General features: G+C 42.1%; 1 protein-coding gene across 4 annotated transcripts in view; it reads right to left on the reverse strand.

The window, feature by feature from the left end:
- The window catches only part of PNPLA4 (patatin like domain 4, phospholipase and triacylglycerol lipase), a 41,974-nt gene extending 23,690 nt beyond the window's left edge, over positions 1–18,284 (reverse strand). The window contains exons 1-5 of one of the 4 annotated variants that reach the window (XM_074983336.1): positions 18,015–18,272; positions 16,116–16,258; positions 15,009–15,357; positions 13,261–13,378; positions 5,434–5,618 (exon numbers count right to left, since the gene is read on the reverse strand). In XM_074983336.1, the coding sequence (XP_074839437.1) occupies positions 5,434–5,618; positions 13,261–13,378; positions 15,009–15,212 (507 nt within the window). In that variant the 5' untranslated portion in view covers positions 15,213–15,357; positions 16,116–16,258; positions 18,015–18,272. Of the gene's footprint in view, positions 1–5,433; positions 5,619–13,260; positions 13,379–15,008; positions 15,358–16,115; positions 16,259–18,002 lie in introns of all 4 variants that reach the window. The other 3 variants (XM_074983334.1, XM_074983332.1, XM_074983335.1) reach the window with 3 other exon arrangements.
- Positions 18,285–18,576: the final 292 nt, after the last annotated feature.

Here is an 18,576-nt window from a genome sequence, read left to right on the forward strand (position 1 = left end):
ATATTATGGTTATTGTCTCATACACTTTCTATTCACAATACAAGTTATTCATTTTTGCCCATCAAAAACAATCTCCTTTATACTCAGGAGTTATGATTGTGAGATATTAGTTAAAAATTTCAAAAGAATCAATGCAACCTAGGAACCTAAGCTCCATTTTCAACAATAACTTAGTATTGAGGTAAAAATGAAGAGATCAATGGCACCAAGTCTTCAAGGTGCCACAGGACTCCTTGCTGTTTTTGCAGACACAGACTAAAACAGCTACCCCGCTAAGACTTCGGCCAGTTCTGCACTAGGTCAAAAAACTTGATCTAAGATAAACAAGTCCAGCTATGACAATTGCATTGCTGGAATGACATATTTTAGATCAGTTTTGCTGGCCGTCTACACAGAGCAAGGTTGATGGGAAAAACTCTTCCATTGACCTCCGTCACTCCTCAAAACAATGGGCAGTACCATGGCTGATTGAAGGGTCCTGATTGTTCAATTTAGTGCATCCACATTAGGTGCAATAAATTGAACTGCAGAAGATTAGCCCTGAAGGAGTCGATCTTCTGGTAAGCGTAGACATACCCTTAGGCACTTTTGAAAATCCTGTCTGGCCCCTCATATATCCTAAATTAGCGCTCTACCCATGGGCTAAAGCTTACATGTGAGGTGAAACCAGCACCAATTTTTAAAGCTACCCACTTTGTGAACAGGGTCCTCCTTTCCTTTGTTTTTATCGAAAAGACTGAAAGTAAAAATGAATTTTTTCGAGTCAAAGCATTTTGTTTTGACATTCCTGAAATGTTGTGATTTTTGGGAAATTTTCAAAAAGCATTTTCAAGTAAATGCAAAACATAGGTTTTGGTTTTGTTTGTTTGGGGGTTTTCTGTTTGTTTTATTTGTTTTAATTTTCAGCAAACAAAATCAATCTATTATTCACCATGCACCAATTACAGCTGACCTCATTTTTAGACTCTTTCTTCAGATACAGAAAGCAATGTAAAAGCTCTGAAATTAGGGTAAGGAGAGAGCTCTTATTATGACTTGTCTAATGTAACCATATTTGAAAAACACTATTTCTAACCAAGTTGTTTTTATGGATATCAAATATTTCTGCGTTGGACTGTTTTCTTAACTTTGTTCCTTTTTTGTCTCAGATGGATTTTTTTTTTCTTTTTGATAATGATAAAAATACAGAATCACAGTGACAGAAAATTTGAATAGAAATTTCATCAGAAGTACAATATTTGAATGAAATGTTCAATCTAGAATACTGAGCTGTCTTTGGTTAACATCCATAGTAACTGAGAGATAGTAGGATCTCAAGAATTACGAATATCTTGGTAACAGAGGTTGCTCCTAATTCTAAAATATTTGTAACTTAAAACAAAATGTTATGGTTTCAAAGGTTTACAACTCAATATTAATTTAATACTGATTTGAAATTTTACAATGCAGAAGAAAAATGCTCCTATTCCCCCCTTTTTTCAGTTCATGGATTCAGCTGACTGAGCCCACACATGCGTCCTAATTTTCCACTTGCCCTTGGTGAGCAGCAATTTCAGTCTCTGTGCACCCCTAGCGTGTGCAACTTATCAACAGAAGACTAAAATCCCTCTTTAAGGAGGAGAAAGAGATCAATTTTATTGTGTCATCTGTTTTCTATAGTCTGCCAACGCTATCCTCTCTTTGCTGACGTAAGCCTGACACAAACAGCCCTTTTTCAGGTCCCAAACTTGGTAACAAAAGAGAAAAGCTAATGTATTGTGACAGACTTTACTTTCCATCTGACCTCTAAAATCAGATTTTTCTGACATCAAAACTGGTGTTTTATAACTGCTCTACACATTGATGTAAAAATGTTAAATCATGTCAGTGTTTAGCACAGTTATATTAAATTATTTCATAAATAAGTCAGATAGACAAAAATACACTGTTGGAAGTTATATATACCAAAAACTGAATCATTTCAGGCACATCTAAAGAGCAGTTAAACACCCATGGTTGTCCTGGATTAGCTGATTCGGTTTCTAAGAGCTGTAAAATCTCTGCATAGACATTCGGGCTAGCTATGGTTCCCGTGTTCCCTGTCAGGTTTGTACACCTGCTGCCACAAAGGATTCATGTGCTGCCCAGCTTATTGGCAGAGCACGCATACCTGGCAGCATGTGTTCAGGTGTCCCTCCTACCACCCTCCTCCCGAGAGGGACCCTTCTGCTACTATAGCTGTGCACAACTGGGCCCAGGGGGTTAAGAGAGAAGGGGAAAACAGCGCTGCTGTCACGTCCCGCTACCTGTGTAACCTATCTCCGCACAGCTGGTCTGTCTTCCTACAAATTCACTCCCTCCCACAAAGCAGTCCTTGGACAAAATGAAAATTTAAAGCCTATAACTGTATACATTACCTTCTTACTTGATTGATATTAATCATCTGTCCCTTATATCTCCTCTCTTAAAAAGAGAGACAGTAATGAATGTTTCTGAACAACTAGCCTAGGAAAGAAACTGATTACTTCTCCACAGAAAACTTAAAAAAATTAGAAGCATATCACTAACACAAATCTCACGTACTTCTTTACTATTTGTAGTGTCACCTAAATCAGAGGTTCTCAACCTTTTTCTTTCTGAAGCCTGTAAAATTATCTGACTGAAATATCAGAAATCTAATTAAAATACAGCACATGGCCAGAAAGGATAAACCAGCTCCTAGGACCGAAGGTTGACAGTTAAAGGTTTGTTGGAAAGATGCTAGATAAGTGGGTTGACACATAAGGCTGGAATATTACTCTGAAATGCAAACTTGCATTGTTAGGGCAGTAGACCAGTAAAGTGGTAGGTGTTTATTCAGGTCTTATGATGTGAACAAACAATCTTTGTCTGTTGTTGTCTTTAAGACTAGAAAAGAATATTAGCATTGATGATGAAAACTTAACTGAAATAGTATTATTGTTTATATGTCTCTTTGAAGGTTGTGGTAAACTCCCATGATGTTTGGGAAACAGAAGTTTATCTCAAAAGCTTATTATGAACTCCTGGGCTTAGAGACATAGGCAAAATGCACAGTTCAGTTGGACAGGATACCTTTTCATCTTATATCTACTAAGATGCTCATGGGGAAAGCTGAAAGCCATAAAAAAGGAGATTTCAGGATATCCTGGTGCCCCTTTAATGTACAGTGACTTAGGATATCAGATTTGCTTGAGGTTTCTTACAGGGGAAAACTAAAACAAATGGACTGAGATCCCAGTCATTGGTTGAAATCGTCCTGGATATGGATTTTGGACTATAACCGTGGACTAAATTCAAAAGAACTTTTTGTATTTTTGTTATGTAACTGAACTCTGGAATTGAACTCATGCCTGCATGTACACAAATCTTTCAACGAATACTCTCTTTTTAAATAAAATTTCAACTAGTTAATAAGAATCAGCAATAAGTGTGAATATGGGGTAAAGTCAGATATATGTATTGACCTGCAAGGTAATGTGTCTGATCGTGTGGAATTGGTAAAACTTTATTTGGCTGGATGTCTCGGTGGAGGCCCCAGGCTGGTTTCTTTAAGGCAATCACGTTGTTTGGGCTCCTAAGTGACTAATAAGGTAATACAGAAACTGTTTTGTGATGGCTTGGTAAATATAAATCTTGGACTAACCACCAGCACTGGGAAGAGGCCATTCTATTTCTTGCAGTGCAACCTGAGTGACCTCAGATGGCTCCCCTGGGACCCCATATATCACAAGGCCCCAATAGCATGCTGCGGGGTGAGGGACTTGAAGGGGTTAGGTTTGAGGGCTCTAGGCTTCAAGAATATATGGGGGTGCCTATGGGCATCTGCCCTGCAACGGCATCTGGCCACTGGACAGAGACCTTGGGGATAATTATAATTTGACTTCCACTGCAGGGAAGACAAGGCCAGGAAGCACTTGGGTGATCTAGCCATAGACAGGGCCAGATAGGGAAATCTACCTCCACCCCCGACTCACCTTACCAGACCACCCAGCTTGTTTGGGTTAGAGGTGGTGCAAACCAAAATGATAACTCAAAGATTGGGGGCTCAGCTCAAAAAGGCTAAAAACTGATCAGAGTCCAGTGAGAGGTGTGCTAGGGGTTATGTGCAAGAAGGGGATAGTTCAGAGAACAAATGTAGGGGTAGCTACAATCTGTGCCAGAAGGCCACCTCCAGCCCCCCGGTTATGCTTGCTGAAGGCTCTGATGGAACCAGGTCCTCACACCAGGTGACACTAACTGGTCGTGCAAGCAGTCAAAAGGGGCTGAGAGTTAAGGAGCAGCCAACCCTGCACACCAGGAGGATGAGATGAGGGAATGCCACACTATGCCCTCTGTGGCACCAGCTAGAGTAGCAGCCACTTCACACTACCCAGCTCCGGCCTGGCGGGTGGCAGGGTTTTGGGCGATGGGAAAGGAGAGGGAGAGGTTTGGGGAGCAGTTGCTAGCATAGCCCTGCTCTGATTAAGGCACTTCTGTTTGGCAATCAAAGCACTCCTGAATCTCACTCATTTTTCTTGGGCCTAGGGTTTTTGCTCTACAGGGCACAAGGGCTTGGGTCTTGCAGACCTGCTGAAACTGGTTCATGGACACCTACGGAACCACAGGTCCCCAGTGGATAACTGCTGTCCTAAATTACAGGGATTCAAATAGTATATATATGTGCACACATGTATATATGATTTCACATACCTCAACCTTCATACATATATGACTTTAATAGATACAGCTAAAATACAATCTTTTGATATAGATGGGGCATACACTTCACTAGCTCAAATATTTTTAAAAATTGTGTGAAAAATATACACACACACTTTCTACGTGAGGGAGAGCGAAATGCTATGAGTTCTGTTCCTAGAGAAGAACTTAAATTAAAAACAATTTAAAAAAATCCTTGTGCATTTCCAGCAAACATTATATGTGCCTTTATGTGCCAACAATGCCCTGCCACTACATATATTGGACAGAGTGGGCAAAACATCAAGAAATTCAATACACGTAAGCTGTTCAGTGAACACTACAAGGGAGTGGGCTATTCTGTTAAAGACCTGAGAATCTGTGTCAATTACCTCATGCATCACAAGAACTGCTTTCCTTCCTCTGATGCTCGGAATTATCTCAGACAGGACGATCAATATCCCCCGCCCCTCATCCCCCATGTCAGTTTTTATTGCAAATTTTTTTTTTTTTTTGGTCCTCTATACTTATGTCAATCTGTACTGGAAATGAGATCGATCTGATGAAGTGGGTCTGTCCCACGAAAGCTTATCACCAAATAAATCATTTTGTTAGTCTTCAAAGTGCTACATTTCTGCTGCTTTGCTATTTTTTAAACGGTCAACCAAATAAAAATAACATGAATCTAAAAACCTTACTTGAAGAATTTAAGTTGAAAAAAAAAACTATGCTCAAAACAACTTAGTCTTCAATTACCTCTATGTTTTCTGGCATTGTTAACAGAACTGTAGCAACGAGCGATCCTGCAGAAGCTCCCGCAAAAGCCTTCACAACCTTCAGTAACTTCTTACCATGCCTGTACAGAGCAGATGCTGCCCCCAAGTGGTATATACCCAGAAACCCACAAGCTGCAAATGACAGGTTGAGGTGTTTCATTTTTGCTGAGGAAAGAACATTTTGCAGTTAGGAGATGGGGCAGTTAAATTATTTAACATGTTTATTTCTTGCTATATAACATATATAAGCACAATATCTAAAAAAGGCTGCTTAATTTCGAAGGAGCTGAGGAGCTTCAATCCCTAATTAATTCAATAGGAGCTTGTAGGTGCATTGCATCTTTGAAATCCAGGGCAAGTGTGTTCAGAATAATGCTTGACCAAATACTGCTGCCTTTCTATTGTTGAAACTAGGAAATTATTTTTATGCACAATAAAATATTAATTTTTAAATGAATTCTGTATTCCTTTGTTAAATTAAAAAATTAACACTGTATATTGAGTGGATATATTTTCCTATTATCTGCCAACTTAAAAAATAAAGACCTCCAATGATTCTAGTCACTTTCCATAACTATTTGATAGACTGATACAATTTAAACCTATTTTGCCTCTGGCTGAGATGGTTAAAATTGCTCAGAATCGTACCTAATTATATCTGGTCATCATAGTCCCTTTAAATGTGCTGTACTGAATCTAAAATAGTGCTCTTGGAAAAAAACTTCCCCCTCCTCTTTCATTATTCGAATTTATTTACTTTAAAAAAATGTTATCATCACATGCAATAATGTAGAAACACATTTATGTAAAAGGTATTTCTTATTCAGAGAAAGGAAAAAGATGTTATACTTGCAATCATGAGACAACATAAGAGACAAATGAGTTACCAAAAAAAAAAAAAAAAATCAAAAACTATGCACCTGAGAGGATTGGGGGAAATTCAGGGTCTGATTTAAACTAACAAAATGCAAAGAAGAATTAAGCAGAAATTTAATTTTTAACTATCTTCTTGTGCACAGACATATTATCTTGGATTTTTGCAGAAACAGTGGAGGTATGAGAAGCAAGGTGCCTTGTATTCATTTACAGTAAACTCCTTCATATGCGGCAGCCCCAGGACAGGGAGGTTGATAGATATTCGAATATTCTGAATAATAAAGAGCAATACCTAGCAATATGTACCTCTAAAGAAATACAAGATTAGCTATTAAGAAACAAACCAAAATACATGCAGAATACTTTACTTACCAACAACAGTAGTATTGTACACTGTAAATATGCTGTATTTGCTGTATTTATTGGTATTTACTTTCACTATACTTGTAGTTTTCAGAAGTGCAACCTATATAATAACATGGCTGTCAAGCCTCAGTGTGCATCTTAAACATACAGTCATATAAGGTTACAGAGTCAGCACAGACAGACTTGTTGGATTCTCAGTATCTGAAGTAATAGCTGAATGTTCTAGGAATTAAAACTCATTGTTTCCCCAAGCTTAGCTTGCATCACTCTAACACATCCAATGTGTAAAGCACAGGTTTCAGGTGAGTTGATGTAGTCCTGTGATTAATGACCAGGAAAACAAAGAATTTTGAAAGGAAATCCCTTAAAAGAAGATTAAATACATTGTTATTCCTTCCTTTCGTATAGATTAAAAAGCAGACAAAACAGGAAGATTTCCTCTTGTACAAGTTTAAAAACAGCTAAAAAAAGCTCTTATCAAAATCTACAAAAAAGCACCAATACACTTTCAAGAATTAATCAGATACATTTTAAATACTGAACTCTGTAGCTTGTTTAAACTTATACATTGAATCTCTTCCACCCAGACTTTATGAGGTATCACAGAAGTTAATCAGCAATGTATGGGGAACTTTTTATTTAAAGTTTTAAGATTTTTTTTAATTAAGCATACCTTTATATCGTGTTAACTGGACGTCTCTGAAAAATAATTTCTATCTTGTGTCTTAATGTTTTGGTGTGGGAATACATGTATAACTTAATCCACTCTGGCTACAACTGTACAGTCTCCTGCCCCCAGCAGGAGGGAGCAGCTATTTAACAACATACAGTAATATAACCAAAAATGGCTCAAGTTCCCCCCAAAACTCCATTGTAACTACTCTGATTGTTCTCATTTCCTACATGGAAAGCAAAAATGAAATCCCTGATCCACTATAAGGTTAATGGCAAGATTTAAACAGATTTTGAATCTATCACCGTATTTGTATACTTGTTCTGATTTGCATGACAGGAAGAAATTAAAAAGATGGAGTGATAATTATCTGTAGGTTTTAACTCTGTTTTTTCCTGTACAGAACTAGCTCAGTTATAACTGTCATATTTAATTCCCAGAACTTTATTTTCTGTGGCACAAAGCACCAGTGTGAAGCTGTAATTTACAAAATAAGAGATATGTATATCAAGAAAGGTGAGATATACTGTAAACCAGTTAGATGTAGATTTGCTTGTTATACTACATATTTTAGAGTTTGGCTGTTTTGTCTGCGTGATCAAGAACTCCTCCTAAAGACTAGCAAAATAGTTTATTAGGTGAGCTTTCGTGGGACAGACCCAGAAGAAGTGGGTCTGTCCCACGAAACCTCACCTAATAAACTATTTTACTAGTCTTTAAAGTGCTACTTGACTGCTTTTTGTTTTGATAGTGTATGGACTAGTACGGCTTCCTCTCTGTTACTATCCTCATAAAGAGTAAGAGCTAGGACCATGAAATTCAGTAAACAGCTCCCCTTTTCATAACTTGAAGAAACATAAAAGTTTGGTTGTGCCAGGAAAATGGGACTGCTTCTTATAAAACCTAACAAGAAAAAGAGAACCAACAAATCAAATGCAGTCCTCAAAACTGACATAACACTGCTAATTTGAAAGAAACTGAACCAAGTTGAGCCAGAAAAATATAACGAACCTGGAAGAGGACTGCTTCTCAATAAACCTTACAAGAAAGAGATAAAAGAGAGAAATTTGGAGTAGCGCTGTTTTTGCACAATCCATGTTAAAGTCAGAAAACTAGAAGAAAATGATGCAGTAAACCCTCAAAATGTGTGGGTTTTTTGAGTTGCGCTTAACTCGCATTAATGCGCAACTCAAAATCCCACTCTCCGCAAGCCCTGGCTCAACCCCCACCCCTGCCCCAGTTCCAACCACCCATGCACAGCTCCAGCTCAACGCCCCCACCACGTGTGGTTCCGACTCAGCACTCTCACCCCCGTTCAACCCCCTGGCCCCAGTTCAAACCTCCTGGTGTCGACTGTTCTATTTGAGTACGTCAGATACTTGTTGCTTGCCAATGTTTTTAAAAAGAACTTAACTGCAATTAAGGTAGGGGTGAGCAACCTTTTAATGTCAGGCCCCACTTTAAATCCCTGCAACTAGTAGGGCCACGCCAACCTGTCTAATGTAATCCAAACTGACAGAAATTTCAGTTATGTTCATATAAAAAAACAAAACAAAACAAAAAAACCTTTAGGCATGTATAAGAAAATACGTAGAATGTAATTTTTTTTATTAAATCGGTATATAAATGTGGATATGCACACATAAAAACAGTAACATATTTCAACATTTTAATGAGATGGATGAGCCTGAGACCCAGCAGCTGATAGTGTTGCATCACTCACCCATGAAATTTCACGCGCCCCTGAGGCCACCACCTTGTGCACTCTTGATTTAAGAGATGCACAAACGGGTAAATGTAACTACTTGTGACCCTTCAGAGCCAAATCCAGGATTATTCTATTTGCTACCCAAAATCCATAAACCTGGAAACCCCAGACACCCTATAATTTCAGGTATTGGCACCCTTACCACAGGACTATCCAGCTACATGGACTCCCTCCTTCAAACCTATGCTAGCAGCACTCCTAGCTATCTCTGAGATACCACTGACTTCTTGAGGACATCACAGAACATCCAAAATCTTCCTGAAAATACCATCTTTGCCACCGTGGATGTAGAAGCTCTTTGTATCAACTTCCCACATGAAGATGGACAACAAGTGATCAGGAAAAATATCCAAGATGTTACAATGGCACATCTAGTGGCTGAGCTATGTAACTCTGTCCTCACCCACAACTATTTCTGATCTGGGTAGACAATTTATACCTCCAAATCAGCAGCACTGCTACGGGCACCCGCATGGCCCCCCAGTATGCTAACATTTTTATGGCTGACTTAGAACATTGTTTCCTCAGCTCCCGCCCCCTATAATCCCTCCTTTACTTACGCTACACTGATGATCTCTTTACCATTTTGACCAATGGCAAAGAGACCCTTGAAGAATTCCACAGGGATTTCAACAACTTGCTCCTCACTATCAATTTCAGCCATGACCATTCTACATGAGAGATCCATTTCCTGGACACCACAGTAGTAATCACCAATGGTCATATCAATACCACTCTATACCAGAAACCCACTGACTGCTATTCTTACCTACATGCCTCCAGCTTCCATCCAGGACACATCACATGAGCCATTGTTGATAGTCAGTCCCTAAGATACAACTGCATCTGCTCCCTACTGACAGAGACCAAAAACTTCAAGAGCTCTACCACGCATTCTTAAACTTAACTACCCACTGGAAGAAATAAAAAAAACACAAACCAAACAGATTGACAGGGCCAGACGAATACCCATAAACCAGCTACTTTTAGACAGGCCCAAGATGGTTAATAACAGAACATCGCTTGTCATCACCTATAGCCACCAATTCAAACCTCTCCCACGCATTATCGGCAATCTGTCATCGTCAGACACGACGGACTACCTACAACCTGTATTGGAACATGATACTGCACTCTCACCGGCCCTGGGTGACAGGCCTGTTCTCTCCTACAGACAGCTGCCCAACCTCAGGAAAATTCTTACTAGCAACCACATGCCACACCACAGAGATACTAATCTTGGAACCTTTCTTTGCAACAAACCCTGTTGCCAACTCTGTCTACATATTTATACTGGAGACACCATCACTGGTGCTAACCACAACAGTTACAAAATCAAGGGCTCATATTCCTGCACTTCCATTAATGTCATATATGCCATCATGTGCCAGCAATGCCCCTCTGCCATGTATACTGAACAAACTGGACAATCATTTCACCAAAGAATGAATGAGCACAAATCAGACATTAGGAATCTGAATACATATAAACCTGTAAGTGAGCACTTCAGTTTGGCAGATCAGAGTATCCAATACTTAACGGTGTGCATTTTAAAACAAAAAGATTTTCACACCAGATTACAAAGGGAGACATCCGAATTGGAATTTATTCTCAAGTTTGACACTTATCACCTCAGACCCAACAAAAATATCAATTACCTTACATATTACAACGACACATCTTTGATACTTCCCAGTGACCTCAGGTATCCTACTTAATAGACATCTGCAGAAACTTTTTTCTTACACCTTCACCCTCCTTCCTTCTGTCCTATCTAGCTCATTTGTCAGGGTTTTGGGTTTTTTTTCCTCAGTCTTTCCTTTAAATTCTTTGTCTCATATATCAGGATTCTTCAGATCTGAAGAAGTGAGTCTGTCCCATGAAAGCTCATCAACTAGGAAATTATATAGTTAATATTTAAGGTGCTAGAGGACTGCTTTTTTTGTTTTATGAAGATACAGACTAACCCAGCTACCTCTCAAACTAATTGGTGCCCATTACTCAGAACGCCTTTGGGCCACTGCAAATGCAAGGAGACGAGCTCGTCTTGGCCACACACCCTTTCACTCTCAAATCAACTTTTTCCACCTAAGCTAACGAGAAAGGGTACCTACACAATGTCAAGTCTGACATTCTCAACAGGTGGGCAAGAGCACAGAGAAGGTGATAGCATGCCCCAACAGAGTCCTAGGGTACAAATCTGGATAGAAGAAAGCCAAACAACATGGGTTTATAAATCTGTAGCACTGGGCTAGTTAAAATGAAAACCACTATTGCTAAGCCTTTGGTTTTTTAAAGTTCTGTCCCCTTCCCTCTGCCCCAAAATGTCTATGTACCAAACCAATTTAAATTTAGAACTAACCCTTCTTCTCTTTCCCCATTCCCTCTACCCACCCCCAGAAAAAAAGTTTAAAACTTCCTAAACGTTTAAAACTTCCTTTATAAGATCAGCAGCAATTTTACCTGGCTTTTTTGCTGATTACTCGACCACTGACCAATAAAAGGTAGTTGCTACTTCAAAATTCCAGTGCTGCAAATAAAAGGCTGGCAAGTGCACACAGAATTCATTGTCATGGGCACAAAAGAACTGATTTTGCTCCAACTGCTACAAAAAGCCCTTTTCTTAAATGTTTCATAGACTGGATCTACACTACCAAGTCCTTTCAGAAAATCACACCCTCTTCCAGAAGAACAAGCAGAGCATCCACACAGAAAAATGTGCTCTTTCAAACTCCTTTTGAAAGAATGCTGCTCTTCTTCCAGATGCCCTCTTCCTCTCCCAAATGAGGAAGTGTGCCTTTTTCCAAAACAGTCTTTTGGAAAAAAAGACTGTGTAGATGCACTGGGGGCTCATGATTTGAAAGAGCAGTCCTCATGATGCCGGATTTTTCGATCCCTGGCCCGTTCTATCGAAAGAGCTGGAGATGTGTGGATGCTCTCTTTTGAAAGACCAGATTGCTTTTTTGATCCACTTTTGTGTGTGTGGATGCGCTCTTCTGAAAGAAGATCTTCCAAAAATCATCCTTTGAAAGATCACTGTAGTGTAGACCTGGCCATAGAGACCCTAAATCAGGGGTCCCAAAATCATGGCCTGGGACCCATCTCTTGCCCGGACAGTTCCACAATCCAGCCCCCTTACAGCTGCTGGCATACGAATCTCTACGCCCTCCCATCTCACCCCTTCCTTCAAGCCCCTTCCCCCAAGGGACGTGGTTTTGAGGATTACCAGGAGGTCTGTGGCAACAGAAGCAGTGGAGAAGCAGAGCAACACAGCAGCCCCTGTTTTGCTGCACCACTTTCTCCCAGGCCAGCCTGGTTGCTCTGCTTCACTGTGGTCATGGGAAATAGAGTGCCCCAGCCCCATGGCATGCTGGCTTGAGAGAGGACAGTGAAGCAGAGCAGGCTGCCGCAGAGCTCTGCTTCCCTGCAGCTCCCAAGGGCATTTTGAGTGCGGGCGGGGGCTGAAGCCCTACTGCGAGCTCCAGCCCACATAAGGCCCTACAGGCTGAGGATGGGGGACCACCACATCCACAACACAGTTGGGGCAGCCACCACTAGGGCCCTAAAGCAATCATGTAATGGATTTACACAAATCTATACTCAAACTAGAGCAGCTTTCCAGAGACTGTAAATAAATGTCAATTACTAAGCACAAAGAATTCATATGGGGTAAATACTGAAGCAAGTCTGCCTGTGGTTTATCTTCAAAATCAAAAAAGCCCCAAGTTGGTGAGCTGCCTCAAATACAAAGGCTCTGATTCAGAAACTAATGAAGTCCATGGCAGCCCTCTGACTGAATACAATGTGTGTTTGATTGAGACCAAAGTACACACAAGGCCCTATTACAAAGTCACCTCATGCTACCAGTACAGAAATTAAAATTATCTAGTAAAGAACAATAAAATAATACCAGAATATGTCTTCGTCATTTAATAGACTATTCCTGCTTCTTCTCAAACACCAGCCAAGTTCCAATAAAAAAAGACTTCTGCTGACTGCAACATGATTGGACCAACAGTATATTGGGTGAATGAAACTGGGATTTTTGAAATGAAGACTGTACCTCAGTGATTCGTGATAATTATTATATCGTAACTTGATGACAAAAAAAAAGTATTAAATACCTTCCATAATGAGCTGTTTTCCATCATATGTTGCTTTGGGCCCTTTCTCATGGGCTGTTTGAACTTCCTCAGCACCAACTGCTGTTGACATGTCCATTATCAACCAGTGATTATGTACCTGGGATACCCATATTTAGACAATCAAAGGTTAATCTTTTGAAGAAAATAATGAAATAAATGATTGCAGCAAAATTTTAGCTTATTTTTTCTGAAATATTTAGAACAATGCTGTGAAAAATTATTGCATGGTCTTTAAAACTATCTGGGTATGCTTTCCTTAAAAAAATGAATAAAAGTTCCATGTCATTTGCATGACTCAGTGTTGTTATTAATAACACAGGTCGAACGTCTCTAATCCAGTACTCTCGGGACTTGACCAGTACCAGTGAGGGAATTTACCAAACCAAGTGAGTTCAATATTGTCTAGCTGTATTACCAACACTTCCACTGCTTACTGGGCTCTTAGAAGACATTTAAAGATAAATTACAGCTAAATAACAGCACTGAGAACACTGAAAGCCAGAACTGCTGTCTGTAAGCAAACTTCATGGGACCATGGGAACCAGGATACACCCATGGTAAGTGCTTGTCCAGCTAACTAAAATCATGTAAAATTACGAATGCGGCCAGATAAGAGTGTGCTGGACTAGAGAGGTGCAACTTGTATATGCCATCATTTTAACACAAAACAGTATGTAGCAATTTATACTTTCAAAGCTAAAATTAACCAAAGCAGATGTCTAAAACTAGGTACAGTACACTTTGACAGTTACAAGCAGCTTCTGTAGAACAGTCTGTTTCTTTGCACATCATGAGTTTATAATTTCAATTATCTTTTCCACTGATTCAATCACGTTTTCACAGCCTTAGATTTTTTTTCTCTTTTTTGTATGTTCCATAATCACACTCATGTTCTGTGGAATACTTCCCTTCACGAGTAGATCATATTACCTCAGTCCATACCTCTCCTAAACACTAATCTCCTTCACCTAGTCGTTTACTAGTTATTATCTTACTTTTCTTACCCTACCACTAGGTTTTATTTTTCTCTTAACAAAACTACAAGTACAAGAAATCTACATGGCAAGTCACATATTTTCTGTTACTTCTCTACTTCTACCCCTTAATTCTTATCTACACTTACTAGAAGATCATTGAGGCAAATATCAATCCCACAGAGGTCGAGTTAGCAGATCCAGTAAAGACATGCTAAATCAACCACTGATTGCGCTCATCAACTCCTCCAGAATAATTAGTGTACAGGGAGTCAATGGGAGAGTTTCTCTTATCAACCATTTCAGTGGAGATACCATGGTAACTTGATCTCAGGTACATCAACTTCAGCTATGTTATTCAAATACCTGGACCTGCATATTTTAGTTCAGCATTGTCTCCTAGTATCGACCTGGCTTTACTCTGTATGTTTGGACTCTAACAAAGAAAAATGACCACTCTCTTATGTAAGTAAGTCTCAATTCATTAAACCCTAAGGACAAGTCAACACTAAAGAAGAAATTCAACCTAAGGTACGGGTGACAGAGGTACTCTCCAGATTCGATTTAGCATGTCCCTGTTAGACACACTGAAGTCAACCTCAGAAGATCAACCTCCAGAGCATCTATCTTCAGGTAAATATAGACATGCCCTAAGAAAGTACATTGTGAAAGGAAGGGATCTGGTCTTGCTGTTGAACAGCATCATGCATACCTATACCACCAAAGAAAAAAATAAATTAAGTATATACTTACATTATATGTTGATTTAACGTGTGTGGCTCTCAAATTGCAGTAACCCAGAACACCAATCCGAAACTGCTGAATTTTTAAAAATATGCAACCATGCAGCCCATCCTCCTTCAGTGGAGGCCACTGCCTTTGGATACGACACATGCGTTTAGTGGCCCACATTCCTCTGGAAAGTAGTCCCTGAATCCAGATGGTGTAACAATACATGGATGTGCTCAGAGCAGGTTCATTTCACTGCCATACACTTACAATGAATGAGACAGCTCTATTACCACCACATGAGTTTACTGCTGGAAGTTACAAGATCATGTAAGGGAGAGGTCTCATCATCCAATAACAATCTTTAAAATACCTGGTGAAAACAGACAAAGCCATCATCACTGAAAGGTAAAGAGAAGCTGTATATCAAGGCCCTAACCCTAAAATGAGAGCCATTTGGAGTCCAAATGACATGGTTAACTTTTAGAGTAGTTTGACATAAATGTAATAGTTGTCATCTAGTGGAGAAACACAATAAATGCATGCAGCTGCAGAAAAGCTGTGTTTCACTCTACATGTATTTATCTTGGGCCCCAACCCTACAATAAGGTTTACACGGGAGGAAAGTTTGTACTTCTGTAGAGTTTATTGTTCAGGCAGAGTTAGGCAAAAGTACATTTGCAAAACGAACTCTTAAAAGCCATTTCTACATATGCCTCTTCCTCGGGAATGGGCGTGATAATGAGCAGCCCAAAAAACGCTAATGAGCGACAGATGTAAATTTCCCACGCCTCTTTAGCATATGGCCATGTGATTCGGAGTCCAGAAGAAGCTCTTCCAGACTCCAAAATAGCCCTGTAGACACGCAGCCCATGGGCATCTCCCAGAAGGGAACTCTCCTTCCGCTAGCCCCTTCTTCCTCAAAATTTTGCAATTATGGAAATTTTTTATGTAGATCTCCCTCAATCTCTTCTAGTGAAGTTGGTCCATTTTAAATGTTAATGTGAAGAATGATTATTTCCAGGTGATTCAAGCACTCACTTCTAATCATCATCCAGAAAGGAATTTGCACCTTACAAGTTAAAGTTTAGAAAAGCACCTCCACGACACCATTATTTTGTGTGAACTCACCCTAGAGGGGCCCAGGGTAGGAAGACTGAGAGCATGCCTGCCACATCACATCAATGGCCAAATGCCTATCTCCTCTGGTTTGCAAACTGCTCTGGATCTGAAGCTCTTAGGGGACCTCGAATGAGGCAGCAGTGCATTATGCCCTACAAGCAAAAACATTCACTTAGCACCGAGGCACCAAAAAGGTTAGGCAGCAGCTGTGTGGGAGTTTTGCAGATCACACTGATGCTTAAAAATGAGGTTTCAGTATTAAGATCAGGTCTGGGTCACATCTACCATGTATTATGTCCACCAGCAGCAATTTAAGCACTGGTCCTGTAAACACTGATGCATGTACTTAGTGGCTGTGCAAATGATTATTCCCGTTAACTTCAACTGAACTATTCATGAGTAAAGTTTACAGGACATATGCTTAATCTGGAAAACTCAAGACTGTAGGGCAAGATGGACACACAAATTTTCAGACTTCCAATGTTATCAGTAACACATCACACGATTTGATCCATAAAGACCCTGCTTGCATAGGTTAGGTTGCAGGATGGGGCCATATTCTGCAAGTGAAAATACAAGGTCTAGAGCACAAGCTGAGTACAGAAATTTTACCTTTGGACTTCTATATACCTGTCTGAGTGCCAGTGATACTTCTGGCAGGCAGCCCCACAGGCTGGAAGTGGATCTGCCAGTGGCCCGAGACAGAGAGCCCCGGTGGCCAGGAGCACGGAGCTGCTGCTGCCCCTGGGCAGGGGACCACCACCAACTGGGGCAGGGGGCAGTGACAATGCCGTGGTGAGATACGCAGTCCCCCCCATCCAGCATGCTTCCGTCCCCTTCTCCTGCCCAGACCACTCCACCCTGCTCCTACATCCCTCCTGCGCAGACCCTCCCTCCTCTACACTCAGCCTGTTCTTCCACCCTATCTCCCACTCAGACCTCTCACCTCCAGCCCACTTCTGCACCCTTCCTCCCACCCAGACCCCAAACACCCACATCCAGCTCGCTCCTACGCCGTCCCTCCTGGCCAGAGCCTGCACACTCATCCCCAGCCCAGAGTGGGAGAAAAAACAACCTGCAGCAGATTCTGCAGGGCTCCAGCCCCCGGCCCATGATGGAGCCTGTGCAGCAGGAGCCCCCACAGTAGGGTTCCAGCCCCACACCAGGGTGGGATCCTTGGCCCCAGCCCTGTACCAGGATCTCCAAGGGGAGACTGGTCCTGGTCAATCTCTCAACAAAACAGTCACTGGGAAGCACAGCAGACAGGGCTGCCCATTGTTCTGGATGCCCTGTCTGTAGAGAGAACCGCCCCGCCCCGCCCCCCGCCCCCACCACACAGCTAATTTGTTGAAAGAATCTGTGAACCCGAGGGGTGTCTGGATTCAAACAGAGCTCTGACACTCCCCCGCCAGGAAGAGCGCCTCTGGCAAGAGAAAGCTGGTGAGGACGCTCGGGGGGGGGAGAGGGGGCCTCTGCCCACAGACAGGGCTTCTGGGACACCGGGCAACCCTGTGTGCTGTACTGCCCGTCGACCATGGTGTGGACCGCGACAGTTGGCAGTCTGGCCCGTCTCTGTCGACAAGAGTTTCTCCTGAAACCACCTGCTGCCGACAGATGGCACTAGTGCTGACGCAGCCAGCCCCACCCACCGCGCGCGTGCTGGGATAACCCTGGACTCGGGACCCGTAACGGCTGCAGCGACAGAGGCTCTGCATCACGCACACAGCAGGGCCAGGCCAGGGCGAGGCTCCCGCCAAGCCGTCAGGAACCGGGCTCCGGGGGAGTCACAGAAACGCAGCCCCTCCCCCTTGGGATCCAACATAGAGCGCCGCGGTCCCGGCGCGCAAGGCCGCTCAGCGGGAGCGAGCCCCATTGTCCGGCGCTCAGGAGCCTCACCCAGCCACGCACCTCGGCTCTCCGCACGCGCGAAGCCGGCGGCCGCTGACGTACATATTGTTCTACAGCGCAAACGCAGCGCCGAAACGACTGACAGCCGCTGCCTCTCGTGAAAAGCTCGCGAGAGCGGACTTCTCGCCGGGCTGTGGAGGGCGCGTACTCCGGGCGCTGGAGTCGCGCGCATGTGACGCTTAAAGGGGCGGAGAAAAATTAATGAAGGAAGTTGGAGGGGCGCGAAAAAAGGCGCGCATTAGGCCAGCGGGCCGGCGCCGGCATGAGCGGCTCGTGCACAGGCTGCAGGCCCGGAGCCGAAGGCCGGGCTGCAGTCAATGAGACGGCGGCGTGGCAGTGTATTTCCGCACTGCGTGGGGACGAGCAGCGCCCGCTGCTGGAGCTTTTCGGGGCCGTCCGTGGCCCCTGGCGACGCGGCTTTGGCACTTCTGCTTTGAAATTGATCAGCTGTGCCCGTGTCCTTGGCTCCGTCCCAGCTGGTGGAGGCAACATAGCCCTGAAATATTATTGTCCATTAATTAAATTCTGTTGATGATAACAACAGTTCTTCTTAGGGGCGTTT

The sequence above is a fragment of the Carettochelys insculpta genome, chromosome 1 (genome assembly GCF_033958435.1).
Source record: "Carettochelys insculpta isolate YL-2023 chromosome 1, ASM3395843v1, whole genome shotgun sequence".
In the NCBI taxonomy this organism is placed as follows: Eukaryota; Metazoa; Chordata; order Testudines; family Carettochelyidae; genus Carettochelys; species Carettochelys insculpta.